Here is an 18,536-nt window from a genome sequence, read left to right on the forward strand (position 1 = left end):
AACCTGCTGCAGCTATAAGCTTTGGGATGAGACGGAAGGTCAGTTGCCATTTATAAGGTTTACAGTTTGTTTTTCAGACAGCAGAAAAATATATTTCTGGACATATATCATTGGCAAAATTTGGAATACAAAAGACTTAGCAAGAGGACTATAGCTTTATGAAAAGTAAAAGACAACCTATTTCCTGTGAAAGCAAAAATATATTTATATATGATTAATGTACAAAATGTACATGTGCCAAAAAAATTTAGGCACCATTATGAAACAATGGTATTAGGAAATACCACTGTTTCTCCTAATATAAGGAAAAAAAGAAAACAGCACATGAAAATAAATTTAAGGGACTGAAGACATGACGCTAATTTCCAAAGGGTTTATTTTTGAACATTAAAAAATACATGGTGCCACTGTTAAATGTATTTCTGTTATTAAGTGGGGAAAAATACCCTTGGCATAAAAGCTATTTATAGAGAAGTGCAGTATAAATAATGGAGTCCCCTCTCAAATAAACATTTGCTAAGTAAATCTAAACGGATACACACATTTCTTTCTAGTATGCTAAACGTACACGCGAGAAATTCAGGAGAAAAGGTTTAAAAAGGCAATATATTATTGATACACCTAAAACATCTGTTAAAAGCACAAGTATAAAAAATAAAATACAACTCAAAGAAAAAACGGGCAAGTCTTTAAATGCTACCGCTCAACTCACGGTGTTGATGAGAATTTCCATGTGGCCAAGGCACAGTTAGACATAGGGCCTTTGATGGGCCCCACCTTAGAAAATGACTTCTTTGGGGTGCTTTGAGGGAATGGCTCAAAGTAATGTAAACTGGTCAAAAATGATTAATTTAAGCATTTGGCTGTATTTCCTATTTCTGTGATGATCAACACTACCTGTGCAATAAGTGAGCTAAACAGAACGCCAGTTTGTAAAGACGTGAACCTTTATTCCTGTTATTGCTTCATTCAACAGGAATCACTTTGTGCTAAAAAATGGAACAAGTCCTGGACTCAGTAACTAACACCAGGCCCCAAATATGCTGCCTTCACCAGAACCACCGAGAGTTCAGTGCTCGAGGAATCCAATTCACAGTACGGCAGTCCGTTTGCTGCATGGGGGATGGTCGACGAGAGCCTGGCACAACGCTGAAGAGATTTTCTTTTTCTTTTTCTTTTTTGAAGAGTTGAAAGAAATGGCACTGTTTATGTCATCCAGGCAAAAATTTCCACCTCAGCAAACCAGCAAAGGCTGGATTGAAAGCTTGACTTGTTTTTGTTGACTTGATAACCTATTTTATTGAAGGCTTTCAATATTTTTTGGCAGCGCATTCACAGATGGCCTCATAATTTGATTGGCTCACTCTAATTCAACACTGTTTCTTTGGAAAGTACCATTTGGTGAGGAATAATCATGCCAAATTTTCCTATTGAACTCAGTTTCCAGAAATAAAAGTGATGGTATAAACTACTTTCTCAATATTACGAAAGTTTTAAAAGTAGATTCCACACAACATTTTGAATTTCGAATTGTGGGAAAATGAGAAGAACTTCTTCAGGGAAAATGAGAAGAGTTCAAGAAGAACTCTTCAGTTTGCCTCTCTCAGCTGGCCCTGACGGCGCGTAAACACAGTGCCAAGACTAAGAGGGGCTGAACTGCAACGCAGCACATCACAGCAGAGCTGCATAGTGGGGAGAGGCTGCAGCCCACTGTGTGAAGGCCGGTTACGAGGGCATCGAAATAGCATATTGATGCCCTGGGTGTAGGGTCATCTCTTTGCCCAATCTGACACATAATGATTACTTTCTGTGTGCCTTGACATATAAAAGGTTGAAAAGTACAATGCTGTATTGGAAAGCAAATGTTAAAAATATGCACACTTTTTCTAGTGTTCAGATATGCCTATATGTTGAACAGCTGTCTTCCATTATAAAGTTTAAAAACAATAAACACTGCTTCCACTTACAGGGCTTAAGGGTGACATTTCTGCTACACACTGCAATATAAATACACACCCTGCCATGGACATCTGCACATCAGAGTTCCAATTCTCTACCAAGAGTGATTTATCATGGAGAAAAATTTTATGATTAAATACTATTTTTGAATTTGGAATCTCCAACAGAATACACAACAGCACAACATGTTTGTGTTTTTACATGCTTTAATAAATACACAAAACATTTGATAGTATCTCTAGAATTGTTTCATACCTGACACTCTTTATGTTCAAAGTATTTTATGAACAAAATAACTGGCTCAGAAAGTTAAGTAACTTGGCTCCAAGTTAGCAAACCTAGTAAATAGGGAATCAAGAAATGCAAAAAGTTCTGCTTGATTCCATAGCCTGTGACTTACACCAACACACACTGGACTGACTCAGATTTAGTCAGGAGATCAAAAGTGGAGTAAATAAGGGAAAACTGAAATTAATAACTAAATTTTTATGAACCCAATGCTTTCTCTAGGTAATAGTAGAGTAAAAATAGAAATACATAGAAAAATACCTCGAGGCTAAAACTTAGTTTACAGATGCAGAGAACATTTTTAAACTTTTTAAAAGTATAAACTGAAGCTTACTCTTGGAGTGGACGACAAGCTCTGAACAACAAACACCACAGGGTTCCCTGAGTTCTTGATGGCCTCCACGGCTTCGCTGTGTGAGGCATTCTGCAAGTCTACTCCAGACACCTACAGCACACAAGCAATTTATTTCAATTAGAAAGACAGTAGATAGTGTGGATAGGTTAATTCCAAGTTCATGTGTATTACATAGCTATGAGAACTGCCAGAGTTCAATGAATTAGACCAAAGCCAGAATAAAAATAAGATTGGCCCATCAAAAGCTTTGCTGTTTTGGGACACACTTAAGGAAGTAATGGTTTACCTTCAAGAAAAGTAAGTAAGACAGATATCTTAATAACAATGGGCCTGGTTAAATGTAATTATTCAAAATAGCAGCTTGGTCAGTAACAGAACCTTAAGTGGCTGAGTTTATAATGTCGCCCCTGTCACTAACACAGTACATAGTTCTGGGTAGGGGGAGGGGAGGGTGGGGATCTCTCTGGACTCTTTTCTCAGACCAGGAAGAATGATCATTTTAAGCAAATTGTCCATTATCACAATTGAGCAGTTGAACATTTCTTAAATTATGTTTAAAAAAAAGTATGAAAACATCCAGTTACTTTCACTAAAAGTATAAATGGATCCTTATTATATAAATCTCAGAGAGCCTATTTTGAGAATATGTCAATAATCTCCAAGACATTCTGTACTTGTCAAACATATTTAACAAAACCAATTTTTCTTTTTCTTTTTTTTAAGATTTTATTTACTTATTTTTAGAGAGGGAAGGGAGGGAGATAGAGAGAGAGAGAGAAACATCAATGTGCGGTTGCTGGGGGTTATGGCCTGCAACCCAGGCATGTATCCTGACTGGGAATCGAACCTGTGACACTTTGGTCACAGCCCGCACTCAATCCACTGAGCTACGCCAGCCAGGGCTACAAAACCAATTTTTCAAACCAATAATGTAACAAAGCTTTGGTAATTGTTGGGTAGATAGTGACAATGAATAGTGACAATGCGCTGTAAGGAGACAAAAAGAAATAGGAATGTGGGTGGAGACAGATGTGGAACCAAAGTAGGTTTTTGATTTTAATATGGGAGATATTACAGCAGTGCTGATGAAGTGGAGAGGAAAAAGGAATGACAGAGAGAAAAGTGACAACTGTAGAGGCAAATCCTTGGACAGCGAAGAGGGACTGACATCTACTGCACAAGTTAGAGCAATTGGCTTTAGATAGAACCACAAACAGTTCATTTGTCATTACAGATACTGTTAGAGAAAAGATCTGGCATGCAGCTGGAGCAAGGGGAAGTTCCTTTTTGACTGCTTCTATTTTGTCAATGGAAGAAGAAACAAGGATCATAAAGTGAGATTAAATCTGAGGAAGAGGTATAGGAGGTTGGGAATAGTTACCTATAGAATAGGAAAATGAAACAACTGGGAAATATTACAGGATTACAGGGCAGAACAAAGAACCACTTGAAGGGGTGGTCATGAATTTAATGAGACCAGACAGCATGGCAATTATTTTCTCTGGTGACACTAGAGACCTGAAATAAACAAAGAGGTGCACAAGTTCAGTGAAAGGAGAGAAGATCCAGAGTTGGAGTGATGAGGGTGATCTATCACTGAATCTAAGCAGAGTAGGAAGAAGAGTGAGCACCCAAGAACCTGAGAGACAGAGAAGGGCTTTCAGGTAAGAGACAGAAGCTTGGTATGTTAGAGGGATTAAAAGGCAGGTGAGTCCAAAAAATGGGGAAAGATGTGGAAGAAGAAAGGTGAGGTCAGGAAGGCAGCTGAAGCCACATCATGCAAGATCCAAAAGGCCATAGTAGCAACGTGACTTTTTATTCCACTAGACAACCACTGGAAGATTTTAATGCTCTGTAAAAGCTCTCTTCTCATGTGAATTGAGGAAGGATATGAATAATATTAAATGAATAAAATATATATAGAAAAAATTTAAAGTGAAGCTTAAAAGCTGCCACAACAGTTTGATGAAGCTTCTTATAAATAACCTATTCCCCCAAACATTCAACAATAAGAGAAGTAGAGGCCATATTAAAACTACTTCATCTTCCAGTAATAATCAGCTTTTGTTTTCCTTTTCCACAGTGCTAAATGGGAATCACTAAAGTTGGAAAGTTAGGGAGAAAATGGAATTCTGTCATATTACAACAGAAAAATATCTACCCAAAATGTGTCCATTCACACAAATGAAGACCCATTTCTAAAAATTACACTAAGTTCAAACTAAGTTCAAACTTCCTGGTATTAAAAATTTCTTTATCTGAACTGAAATTGTTCATGCAATTGTTTTAGGACAAAGAAATTATTATTATGCTTTACTTAAAAAATGAAACAAGCAAGTAACCTTTCACAGGGAAAAAAGTAAACAAATGACTTATTATGCTTGACAAAATCCATATTAGAGTGTAACATTTCAAGTCTGCTACGAGTTTGAAGAAATATAAATTATTAAGTCTGAGACAAAACAGTGCATTCTTATTACTATGTGTGAAAGTGATAATGGACAAGTGAGAGAATACTTTCTTTTCAAGAGACAGCCAGTTGAGATGAGAGGGAAAAAAACCCCTAAAATTTAAAAAGATAAAATAATGAACAATCCAATTAGCAAGCAGAAAAAAAGACATGCATAAACATGTCACTGAGGACAGATAGAGATGGCAATTAAGCAAATGAAAAGTTCTTAATATTAATCACTAGTCATTAAGGAAACACAAATTAAAATAATAATGAAATATCACGATATCCCTATTGGAATGTCTAAAATGAAAAACAGTGACAAGCCCTGGCTGGCGTAGCTCAGTGGATTGAGTGCGGGCTACAAACCAAAGCATCGCAGGTTTGATTCCCAGTCAGGGCACATGCCTGGGTTGCAGGCCATGGCCCCCAGCAACCGCACGTTGATGTTTCTCTCTCTCTCTCTTTCTCCCTCCCTTCCCTCTCTAAAAATAAATAAAATCTTTAAAAAAAAAAAAAGAAAAAGAGTGACGATACCAATTTTGTTGAATACCATACATTGTTCATGGAAATATAAAACGGTATGTCTGCTCTGGAAAAAATTTTGACAGCTCAAGACTAAAAGTGAACTTACACTTAACAATTGCACTCTTGGCTATTTATCCCAGAGAAGCAAAGACTTATTTTTGCTCAGGAACTTGTATACAAACGTTTATAGGAACAAACAAACAAAAAAACAAAAAGCAGAAAAACACAAATGTTTATAGGAGCTTTATTCAGAATCACCAAGAACTGGATGCTACCCAAATGTCTTTCAATGGATGAATGAATCAACTGTGGTGCCTCCACACCATAGAATACTACTCAGCCATAAAAAGGAACAAACCATTGATGGACACAGCAAATTGAATGAGTTTCAGCAAAATTATTCTGAGTAAAAATGCCAATTCAAAAAATATATATAATGTATGATTCATTTATGTGACAACAGTGAAATAACAAAATCACAGACACAGAGAAACAGATTAGACTCTGGTCAAGATAGAGATGTAGGTAAACACTTCACCTCCACACACAACTGCAGTGAAAATTACAACTACACTACGAAACAAGTATCACCCAGATTCATCAGAAAATGGAGCTGTGTGGAAGTCTGACAACCAAGGATTTAAAGAAGCCACATTCATTCAGACTGGTAAAGGGGCAGAGACACGGAGAGGCATAGAGATGTGGAGTGGCATGGAGAGGTGGTGGAATGGGTGAACCCATACTCACATGTGGTGGATAAAAATTGGGAGGGATACCTCAGGAGCCAGCAATCCCAGCCCCACATCAGACCACCCAGCCTAGGGTTCCAGCACCAGGAGGGTATGTCCCCATAACTTCTGGATGTAAAAACCAGTGGGGGTTGGGGCGGCAGAAGACACTGCAGGATTCTCAAGAGAAGAGACTCCTCTTACAGGGCCTGCAAGAGATTAGGGACTCACGCAGACACATACCCTCTGGGAATCAGCACGAGGGCAACAGCTGGAAGGGCACCAGTGGCATATAGGTAGATAGTGAAGTGTAAGTGCTGGGAGACAGCTTCCTCCTAGGCAATCTCCAGAGACCAGGCAGAGGCACTGTCTCTTCTCTGAGCTCTCCCTTACACAGAGCCACAAAGTGGTGAAATGGGTTGCCACATCTGGATGATTACCTAAGGCTCTGCCCCACACAATTTACAGGTGCCTTTTCTACAACAGGCCACACTACTAAGACAGAGAGTCAAAGCAGCCCTACCTAATACACAGAAACAAACACAGGGAGGCTGCCAAATAGAGGAGAGAAAGAAATATGGGCCAAATGAAAGAACAGAACAAAACTCCAGGAAAAGAACTAAATGAAATGGAGATAACCAACCTTTCATATGCACAGCTGAAAATACTGGTTATCAGGATAATTAAAGAAATCACTTGGAAGAAGTATTTCAAGTCATGAAAGGCAAGGACCTACATCCAAGGTTACTCTACCCAGCAAAGCTATCATTTAGAATGGAAGGGCAGATAAAGTGCTTCCAAGACAAGGTAAAGCTAAAGGAGTTCATCATCACCAAGCCCTTATTATATGAAATGTTAAAGGGACTTATATAAGAAAAAGAAGATCAAAATTATGAACATTAAAATGGCAACAAATTCACAGCTATGAACAACTAAATCTAAAAATCAAACTAAACAAACAACCAGAACAGGAATACAATCACAGGTATGGAGATCATTTGGAGGGTTATCAGCTGGGAAGAGAGCAGGGAGAATGGGGGGGAAAGTGCAGGGATTCAGAAGTACAAATTGGTAGGTACAAAATACTGAGGGGGGATGTTAAGAACAGTATAGGGAATGGAGAAGCCAAAGAACTTCTATGCATGACCCATGGACATGAACTAAGGGAGGGGACTGCTGGAGGGAATTGGGGTACTGGGTGGAGAGGTACAAAGGGGTAAAAATTGGGGCAATTTTAATAGTATAATCAATAAAATATACCTAATAAAAAAGAAACAGATTAGTGGTTGTCAGAGGTTAGGGATGAAGAGAAGAGTGGCTCGAGAGGTGTGGCAACACCAGGGAGTCTTGTGGTATGCCAGAGCTGAGGTTTTTGACTGTGGTGGTGGTTATGCAAGGCTACATATGTGATTAAACTGTGTAGAGCTATCAACACACACACAAATAAGTACACATATAACTGGTGAAATCTGAATAAGGTCAATGAACTGTGCCAATATTAGTATTTTGGTTTTGCTGTTGTAGCCCACTTGTGTATGATATTAACATTGGAGAAGGCTGAGGGAAAAGTACACACAGATCCCCTGAACATTTATTTGCAATTTTCTATGAATCTATTATTATTTCAAAATAGAAAATTAAGGGAAGAAGAGAAACAAAATATAAAATGTATATTTAAAAGTTAAGTTCAAATATATCAGTAATCAAAATAAAAAAATGAATTAATGTCACTTATTTACTTAGATGGAGATTATCAACTTAGATTTTTTAAAAAGCAAAATCCAGTTATATGTTGCTTACAAAAATACAACTATAATAAAATCACAAGTAAGGATGAAAAAGAAAAAAAAATTGTACTATGCAAATGCTAAATAAAAGAAACCATACCTGCTCCAGAAACCTGAGCATCCTTTAAAAAAACCAACAAACTGTGAGCGCATCCATAATTCCCTAACAGAGTCTCACTGCATTCACAGTATTCACACTTCAGTTTTTGCTTCCTGGAGCCTTGTTCCCCCATAAACCCACAAGGCTCACTCTCTCACTTCCTATTCTTGTTCCAAAGTCTTCCTTGGCAAACCTATTAATTCAAACTACTGCCTTCACTACCTGTTGCTACCTGTCACTCCTTATCCTGCTTCCTGTTATTTTTCTCCATAACAAAATATAGCAATTGTAAACACATAAACCCCAACACATGAAGAAAGGACTTCCGGCTAAATGATTATTTTACTGTTTTATAGTACATTCAAACAAAAATGGAATTTTAACGTCATTTACCTCAAGTATTTTATCTCCAGTTTTAAGAGCGTTTGTTTTTCCTGCTGGACTGTCTTCTAAAACTTGTTTGATAAATATACCTTTCAGCTCCTCTCCATTCTTCAGGCGTTTTATAACGGTTTGTCCACCAACAATACTGATACCAAGAGACACATCGGGTTCTCTAAAAATCTCAACACTGTAAAAAGAAAAAAACAAAATTTCCTCATGAAACAAATTTAATTTGTTGGGTTATCACTGTAAGTGTTCAATTTGCACCATATCCTAGTGACTCGTTTTATATAAATATATTTTCTAAATGTATTTTTACAAATGTTACAGGTATTGTACCACATTCCAAAATTAAGAGATATTATCAGTAATTCATGGCATATGTGAACATTTAAATTCTGAAAAGGACGGGTCTCTAAAACAATAGGTATAACTCACTACTGAGAGATTTAGCTAGGCCTGAATGTTCCCATCTCCTACCACAACATGCGCTCTGTCATTAGTCCTTTTCATCTACATCCATAATTATTAGCAAAGAATGGATTAAGGAAATAACAAATGAGTGAAAAATCAAGAAAGTCACATATCATTTTGGCAAAAAGTTTAGAATAAAATAAATTTGCCATCGAGAGGCTTGTTGCCCAGGCTGCTTTTCCCACTCAGTAGGTTTAACTTGTGGTTCTATAAGTGGAGGACAAATTTTTTAAAATACTTGCCCAAGGATATATTTATTGATTTTAGACAAAGAGAGAAGAAGCATGTGGGGTGGGGCCGGGGAGAGAGAGACACAGAGAGACAGAGAGAAACATCGATATGAGAGAAACATCGATTGGTTGCCTCCCATTTGGACCCCAATCACCTTGACCAGGCACTGAACCTGCAACCTAGGTGTGTGCCCTGACCAGGGGCTGAAGCCAGAACCTTTTGGTGTGGGGGATGATGCTCTAACCAGCTGAGCTACCCAGCCAGGGCAAGAGGAAGACACATTTTACCTGCTCTTAAGACAGGATGGTTTTCTTTTTCTCCGTATATCCGCATCATTTTAAAAACATATGGAATAAAACTTTCCCCTCAAAATATTATGAATTTTGCCCAAATTGCACAGATGTGGCCAATAATTAATGCAAATAAAGCAGTAGCTCAGAAAACTGTTCCTAAGAGTTTTTGAGACAAGAGTCAGAAGTGTAAGAAAAAACAGACAGTTTCAATAGGCACAGTGAAATTAATAATGCATGAAGAATACACAGAGCAGCTAAAGGAAGACTTGGATAATCCTAATAAAGTGCAGCCCTCGTGACTACATGAAATCACAAGGGAATCTGACAGAAGATGGGCCCAACACATTCGTTCGCTCACACAAGCTGCGAACTTGGATAATACAAGGGTTGGGGGGAAAGATAAATTAGTATACGATGTAGCCTCAACTACTACTGTTGTTGTTTATACGTAAAGAGGCTTTTCTGCATTCAAGGCAGCCCGATCTGCTCTGCTTAGTGAGGCAGTGATAAACTCTTCTTAGTCTATCAGTTACTATCATAGATGGACATTGGGAAATTGCTTTCTCTGAGAGAGTATGATAAAGATTTTCCTAATATTGGTTTATAGTGATTTTGCCTGGCTAAAAGTCTCTAAATAAAACAAAATGAAACTAAACTTTGGGCTCATCTACATGTGAACAGCACTTTCTCAATCATTAGAGAATGATTGAATGACAATATTAAGTTAAAGAAAAAGCGGCTGGTTGTATTGTCCCATTGAGAAAGCCAATAATGTCATCGACGTACATTCTTGGTGGACCCCAGTGGCTGAAGTTTGGAGTTTCTTCTCCTTCACCTTCTTCTCTCTCAGGTAACTCACTGAGGAAAAAGGAAAAGAAAAAATACACACACAATCTATAAAACACAAACTTGTTATTAAAGGTTGTTGGAAAGTTTTGAAATTGCACAATTACATGTAGTTAAATAGTTCTTAATTTTGAAGCTTTACATCAATAGTCAACTGTCCAAAAATATACTGCTTTAACATTCGACTCAACAAACACCCACAGCACCAGAAAATCATAGAATTATTATGAACACCATTATTGATAATACTCTATTTGCTATTTTCAAAAAATATGCTTGATTTGTAAAACTTCACATTTGTTTCTCTATCAATATATAAAATATTATAAAATATATGCCTTAAAAATTCATGTTGATTGACCAGCTAAGAACAGGCTAATATAAACAACATACATGGCTAAACAGTCAGTAAACATGATCCCTCTTGCTAGATTTTTCTGTCACTGTAAATAATTCCCATCACTTGTATCCTGTGAATATTTTATATACATCACTTTTCAGCTTACAGAGAGATTTACTTATGTTATCCAATTTGATACTCCCACCTATCATTATCATACTTTTGCCCATCAACTTATGTTAGTATGGAACTGCTTAATCAGGTAACAAAACGCTGAATTACAGAGTAATTATATGAGTAGTGCTGTAGTAGGGTACAGACACAGCCATATCTCATTTGGAAGAGGAGTCAGGAGTCCTAAGCTCCAGTGCAACCTGTGCCATGAAGTAAGCGTGTGACTTTGGACCACCAACTGAAATAATGTATCTGATATTGTAAATTGTGTTACTCTGTGCAAACCTGTGGGCACTACCACTCTTTTTGTGAAATCTCCTCCTGTGAGGTAGGCCCAGCAAGTCATATTATTTCACTTCCCACATGAGGAACTGAAGCTCAGAGAAGGCTCATTCTACACACAACCTCTTCACAGTATCCAAACCTTTCTTTCCACACTAAGTTTCAATGCTCTATTAATCTCTGAATTTTCAAGTAACTCTGTGAAAAGCAGCAAAACTCCACCTACTTACCGCTCTACTGACTTTCTAGAATATAATGGCTTAAGGATGAGTGTAAAGGAGAAAGCTGAAAGTATTCTAGACATTCCAAAAATCAGTTAAGAAATTGGGATCATTAGGGGTCATTAACATCTCAGCCACTACCAGATGGCCTTCTTGCCTTGGCCAATCTATTTTTTATGATTAAAAGCATCATAGCATTCAGGCAAAAACACTTTGGCAGATATTTGCTGGTTACTTATTTAACATCTTCTCCCCCATTCTCCCTCACCAACAGAACTATTTTATTCCAGGTGGCACTATGCCCAGCTCGAAAAAATACATTGCTGGACTTCCTTTCAGCTAATGGTAACTATGTGCCATAGTTCTGATTAGTGACACCGAAGTAAAAGTCCCTGGATGAGATTTCCAGGAAAAGTCCTTAAATGGAGGGAGAATCAGCTGGCAGGAGCCTTTTGCCCTATGCCCTTCCCCTTACTGGTAGTAAGGCATCTGTCTTAAAATCATGAAGAAACAGTGAGAAGCCATAAGGACAGCAGAGAAGAAAGGAGAAACTTATTTAAGATTCTAACAGATCACTTTCTTCAGGACTTTATACATGAAAAGAAACTAAGGCCCTGTTTGGTTAAGCCAATGCTAAGTGCAGGGTTTCTGTTAATGAGCCTTGGAATGCAATCCCTAAGCAATGCTCCCACAATTTCACCAACTTAAGTGAGGTGTTCACTTTGCCATATCACATTATTTTTTAAAAGATTTTATTTGTTTATTTTTTAGAGAGAAAGGAAGGGAAGGAGAAAGACAGGGAGAGAAATATCAATGTGTGGTTGCCCCTCACATGCCCCCCACTGGAGACCTGGCCTGCAACCCAGGCATGTGCCCGGGCTGGGAATTGAACCAGCAACCCTTTGGTTCGCAGGCCCACGCTCAGTCCACTGAGCTATACCAGTCAGGGCATATTACTATTAACTGGAGAGTTGTAATCATCACAGGCACTTTCATATTTTGATTGTCCTATATAATAGTAATGAGGATTAAATGAGATAAAACTGGCATTAATTGAAGTTCAACCAATATTTATATCCTTTGCAAATTTTTCACTTTTTGTATCAAAATTTTCCCCACATATTATCATAATCTTCATAATTTTTTATTTAATAGCACCTCAATAGTCTGTGGTATGGATATAATTTAACTTACCTGCTATCCTAAATGTGAGGCATTTAGACTATTTCCTGCTTTTTGGAATATGAAAATTACTGCAAGAAATATCTTCATGCTCTGCTGTATTTTAGAATTCCATTTTAAATCAATATCAAAGTAAGATTGAAAACTAAAAACCAAACCAACACTGAAACCTTCCTCTTCTCCATTTGCCACTTTCTTGTACCCCAAATTACGACGGGTATGATAATAAGAAATAAATAGCTGGTGTTTGCCCTGGTTCCTGACATACAGCTTCTAAAACCCTTGGAATTTCCTGAGTAATATGGGTGATAGGAGCATCTTTTGTTTTTAATAACAGGCTCCTTTCAACCACACCTATACCTGAGTTCATGCTAATAAGGTGATTCTTGGTAGGACCCTAAACAGTGTCAGGAAGGGTGCCGCTGCCACAGAAACAAACAGGTGATTAGAGTTAGACCTTCTAGCCCCACCTCTGGGAAGGGGAGGAGGGTTGAGCTCATGCACCAATCGCCAATGATATAAACAATTGTACCTATGTAATGGAATCTCCATTTAAAACAAATAAAAAAACAGAAACAACAACAAAAAACCCCCAAACTGACTGGGTTCAGAGAGCCTCCAGGCTAAAGAATACATCAAGATGCTGAGAAGGCGACAAGCCCTGAGAAGTCATGGAAGCTCAGTGCCACCCCACAGCTCCCCTGATATCTTCTCCTATCCCTCTTTTCCATTTGGCTACTCCTGAGTTGTATCCTTTATAATAAACCATAACTGAAAGTAAAGTGCTCTCTTGAGTTCTGCAAGCCATCCTCACAGACCTGAGGGAAGAGTCACAGGAACATCCAATTTAAAGCTGGTTTGTCAGAAGTACAATTGGAAACTGGCATCTGAAGTTAGGGCAGTTTGGCCATATTAAACCTTTATGTTGTGAAGTCTGCACCAACTCCAAGAGAACTGGTTGTTGGCTGAAGGAAAAACTCACGTGTTTGGTGTCAGGAGTGTTGTGAGCAAAAACAGTTCATAACAGGCATTAAGGAAGAAAAACCCACATACATGTTTTTATTATGGTACAGATATACTTTCACTATCAGAATTCAATATGGAAAATTTTACATAAAGTATATAAAAATTATTTTTTGGAAGAGAATCATTGACTTTTTCAAAGCATATTGTCTTTCTCAGGGAGTTGGTATGCACATATTTTAATCAGATTATTTCATACCTAACTAGAGATAAAACTTGTAAAAGTTTATCCAGATAGTGTGATTAGGTCTGGAAATACAGTCACAGAAGATGAGAAACTATACAAATTAATGTAGTCACTTTACATTGACAAATGTGTATACTTTTTAACCCAAAATAAAATTTAACTGAGAAAGTACATTTATTGCACATATTAAAATGTAAATTCTCATAAACATATTTAAAACTTTAACAAGGGATTTCTAACATCAAATTTTATAATTTGTACTATAATTAAACATGGTCAATAGTTCAATCAAGTTAAAGTCTTAAGTCTTAAAATAACTGAAATTTACCTCTTACATTTAACCAGTTTTTCTCCAAGGGAATTAACCATCCGATAAAAACAATACTTTTTTATTTCTGACCTTTTTATAAATGCCCAAAGTTATCATTCTTTACAGATTTGGAGGAAAGATGGAGTAGCTCATTAGCGAACAGGTGGGTGTTAATAGTAAGACTTGATCATGACATACAATCCCTTTACAAATAAAATCTCTAACATCATATAGTCAGATGGATCCAAATAGCCAAGGTGACCTTTCCTTTCCAATATACCTTTTCTTCATATAAAATTTTTACGTACTAAGCCATGAGGATCAAGTAAACTCAGCACTCTAAAAGGATGTAAACAGAAAGAGTTCTGGTTGCAACTAAGCTATCTCAAAAAAATTTTTTTTTGCCTCTTTAAATATAGATTTTATATGGCTATTTGGCGTGACACCCCATAGTGAATACTGAGCATTTGGAGCCAGGAAGAGTGAGCACTAGTGTTTTCCAAACTAGTTTGATTACTTATACAGATGTTACACTGATTTTGAGGGTACGAAGCAAATTATTGCTTGATACTGGCATATGTAAGGACTTAGGCACTCCTCATGTTAAAGTTCAGAACGACACAGAAATGGTACTGAGTAAAAAGAAGTTAGACGCAAAAACGTCCTACTGTATGATCACACTTATATAAGTTCTCAAACAGGAAAAATAATTTACACTGTAAGAAGTCGTGTTAGTGTTTGTCTGGAGCATGGCACAGCCAGGGGGCTGGGGACACTTTCTGGGGTGATGGACATGTTTGATATCTTGATTGGACTGTCAGTAATATGACTCTACACATTTGTGAAAAATTAAAAAAAAACTGTCCATTTCAAATTTGTGCATTTTATTAATATGTAAAATTGTGTTTTATGGCTCAAGCCATAAAGGGTAAGTTGCTTCCTTAGGTCAACTTTATGTCCTTTTTGGCCTTCTGTAGAGCCTGGATTAGTAATCAAGTCTAATTACAGTCTCAGTGACATTAGTGTAACACTCCTATGTACCTCCTGTCCTGATTCTTCACATTCACCATCACTGCCGTGTGGGCAAAAGCTCCAACAGAATTGTGCTGAAACCTCCCCTTTCTCCTCCCAGCTCAGACATTCTGGAGCAGTCCCCCCTCGAATGCACCCATTTCTTTTCCCTTGTATCCTCAGCTTCCTACCAATGTTCTGAACTTACACATGATTTTTGTCACTTTATCTCAAAGGCAAACCTATTAAACATCCACCATTTGTTTAGAAAGCACTAGATGCCACACACCATTTTGGGGGCTCAACTATAACAACTCATTTAATCCTTTCCCCAGATGTGACACCCTGCCTCCTATTCTATCTCCCCATGCATAACAAAGTATTTAATGTGTGAAACTATTTCTTTTCATTTGTATCCTACTATACCTACAGCATGGTTTCTTGTCCATTTAAAATATGTCTTTCATCCCAAGTTCATCATCCTTCTAAGGCTTTACCCTCTGACACTTAGTTTTACTTACTGTGAGTCAATCTTATTTTGCCATAAAAGAAACAGAGAAAAACCCTACAATCTCCTTGAGTGTTTAAAAAACATTCAGCAACAACGAACTGGCCCCAGATAAACCTCGAGGCCCATGAATCTGTCATTGTTACCTAGCATCATTGTCAACCTTTCATTGTACATTTACTGTGTTAAAGGCACTAAACGAAACCCTTTATATTCACTTTTATTTAATCTGTAGAACTACCTACTTATAAGTGAGGAAATACAGACTTCAGGGAAACTTTCTCAGGGTCATGTAGCTATAAATAACAGGAAAAATCTGAACAGCACCCACAATATATCTATGCTACAGATCTGCTATTAGCCTGAGAAATGCACACAGCCCCCTTTATAGGCACCCATATGTCTTCAGGCAGCAGGTGATGACAAAGATGAGTTAGGAAAAGACTGAAGCCAGGTGAGCTCTGAGGACATGATCTCAAGTGACCTTAGGAAGAAAGGAGGATACTCAGAACAAAGTTACTCAGATTCTTCCCAGAGTTATCATATCCTGCCCACCCACAGTTCTCTTTGTAAAGAGCCCCACTTTAAAGGTGCATCTGACCTCTTAATACTTTTCCTGCCTCCAAATATTAAGAAGTTGGCTTGATGGAAAAACACAGTGCATGTTAATAAGTCTGCAATATCCTACATAAAAATTAATGCAAAGAAGCAACTCTAAAATATGCTTGAGTACTTCAGGACACCCTGATAATATGAAAAACTGTCTTCCAAAGAATCTATGCAGTACTCGGGAAGGCAAATATTCACCTCTGACCCTAACTCCATGGGGCATTTTCTAAAAGATTAAAAGGGGGAATAGGATTTAAAGGAACTCTTCTGGAACCTGCTGAGACTTAAATATATCCTAAATTTATGAGAACAAGCCAAAATACAACTTTCAAATGCAAGACTGATCTCCTAAGACAAAGTTAGGTTGGAGCCCCTAAATACCTGTGCCTACATAAGAAATTGGCTTGTTGAAGTATTCATTTCAGGAGTAAAAGCAATGGGATTGGAATAAAGCATGTCTTCCTTCCCAGAAGCTGGGAGAATTGAGTAAAATACAACTGATGTTCCATTTTGTTTTCTGTGTGAGGAAGGAGGGCTGGGCTTGGAAACTTGTTTAGATCTTTTCCTATGCTATAGTTGACAATTGTATAGCTTTAGAGAAGCAGCATTTCTGAGTTCTCCAGCCAGCTTCAATGTTTAACAGTAAGCACCATAAAAGACAAAGGTGTCTCATTTAAAAAGTAATTTGACCACATAGAAAGTCACAAAACGTATTCCTAACCTTTCCAGTACTTCTACTCCCAGGCATCTCTCTTAAAGAAACAACACTGTGCCCTAGCTGGTGTGGCTCAATGGACTGAGCGTCAGCCTGAGAAACAAAGGGTTGCTGGTTTGACTCCGGGTCAGGGCCCATTCCTGGGCTGTGGGCCAGATCCCCAGCAGGGGGCATGTGAGGAGCAACCACACATCAGTGTTTCTCTCCCTCTCTTTCTCCCTCCCTTCCTCTCTCTAAAAATAAATAAATAAAACCTTAAAAAAAGAAAGAAAGAAACGACATTGCATCCCTCTGGGAGCTGGATAGGACATCAGGCCTGTTAACACTGCAGCCTGCATGCTGGTCCAGTTCTGCTGAGTAAAAAGCCACCAGATTCTCCAAGTGGTGGGGCCCATCTGTCTTTCCTTTCCACTCAGAGGTGAGCTATGCAGAAGCACAGTAAATAATGCTTTATGTAGTTTCTATCTACAACTCTAGGAGAGGGTCACAGGTTGCTAAACAAAGACAGTATCATTTTGTGTTGATAGAAGACATCTAACCATTCTTGGATTAAGGTTTTAATAAAAATGTTAGGGCCAATGAATCCTACCCTATTGCACAGCATCCCTGTTATGCTTTGCCAACACCCCCAGCTCCTTTGTTCACTCCTCTCCCGTACTCATAGTGCTATGAGCTCTGGTTTCTCCTTCACCAGTTCTGGTGTCTCCTTCATTTATTGCTTTGGTTCCCACCCTCCACCCCCAAAGCCTGCCCAGCCAAACTACTTATCACACTCTGTGGAATCTCTTTGAACTGTAAAGAAACTACCCCATGCCCTATCTTCCTCACTGAATGTCCTCTATACCTGCTCTGTTTTCTCAACAGCTGCTAATTCTCTGCCACATTACCACACTCAAGTGGGTAATGCTCATTCTCTTGCTCTCTGGGAAGTTGGAAAGTGGAGGCCAGTATTTTTCTAAACTCCTTTCCACAACTAAGTCATTACCCCCCTATTCTTGTTTCAAAAACTAACCTCTACCCCGACACCTCTTCTTTTAATGCCCACTTTACTAGTACCCCACCACTCTCAGTAAATAGCTTTCCCCCTAAATGACAGAGAAAAAAAATCAAGGTCACTAGGCCAAAATCGCTTTGGATTCCTGCCCCCAAGGAACAAATAGTACCCAGACTTGTACTTTCCTTTCATTCGTGGCATCTGCCCCTGTGGAGGAGGTGAACTTCCTCATATCAAACTATCAAAGGTTAATCTCTAGGTATGCAATACCCTCCACTCCCTTTACCTTCTTTAAGAACTATGCTCAATCACCCTCATCCTAGAATCTACACATTCCTTGTCTTGACCTTTTCCAAAAAGACACAGACAGACAGACACATACACACACTCTATCTATCTATCTATCTATCTATCTATCTATCTATCTATCTACCTACCTGCCTAATCATGAATTCTATCTGCTTTTTTCAGGATCACTATTCTCAAAACACAGGTCTCTTCTTACCATGTCCAATTTCAAATCTTTTGGTCAATTTTCAACCCACTACCCTCTCT

General features: G+C 38.1%; 1 protein-coding gene across 6 annotated transcripts in view; it reads right to left on the reverse strand.

The window, feature by feature from the left end:
• The window catches only part of PATJ (PATJ crumbs cell polarity complex component), a 327,386-nt gene that overhangs the window by 188,123 nt on the left and 120,727 nt on the right, over window positions 1-18,536 (reverse strand). For all 6 annotated transcript variants that reach the window (XM_045835301.1, XM_045835303.1, XM_045835300.1 and 3 more), the window contains 3 exons: window positions 10,366-10,437; window positions 8,591-8,768; window positions 2,582-2,692 (listed from right to left, as the gene is read on the reverse strand). In XM_045835301.1, coding sequence (XP_045691257.1) covers window positions 2,582-2,692; window positions 8,591-8,768; window positions 10,366-10,437 — 361 coding nt within the window. The remainder of the gene's footprint in view (window positions 1-2,581; window positions 2,693-8,590; window positions 8,769-10,365; window positions 10,438-18,536) is intronic.

The sequence above is a fragment of the Phyllostomus hastatus genome, unplaced genomic scaffold (genome assembly GCF_019186645.2).
Source record: "Phyllostomus hastatus isolate PE091 unplaced genomic scaffold, TTU_PhHast_1.1 phas_contig_209, whole genome shotgun sequence".
Taxonomy (NCBI): domain Eukaryota; kingdom Metazoa; phylum Chordata; class Mammalia; order Chiroptera; family Phyllostomidae; genus Phyllostomus; species Phyllostomus hastatus.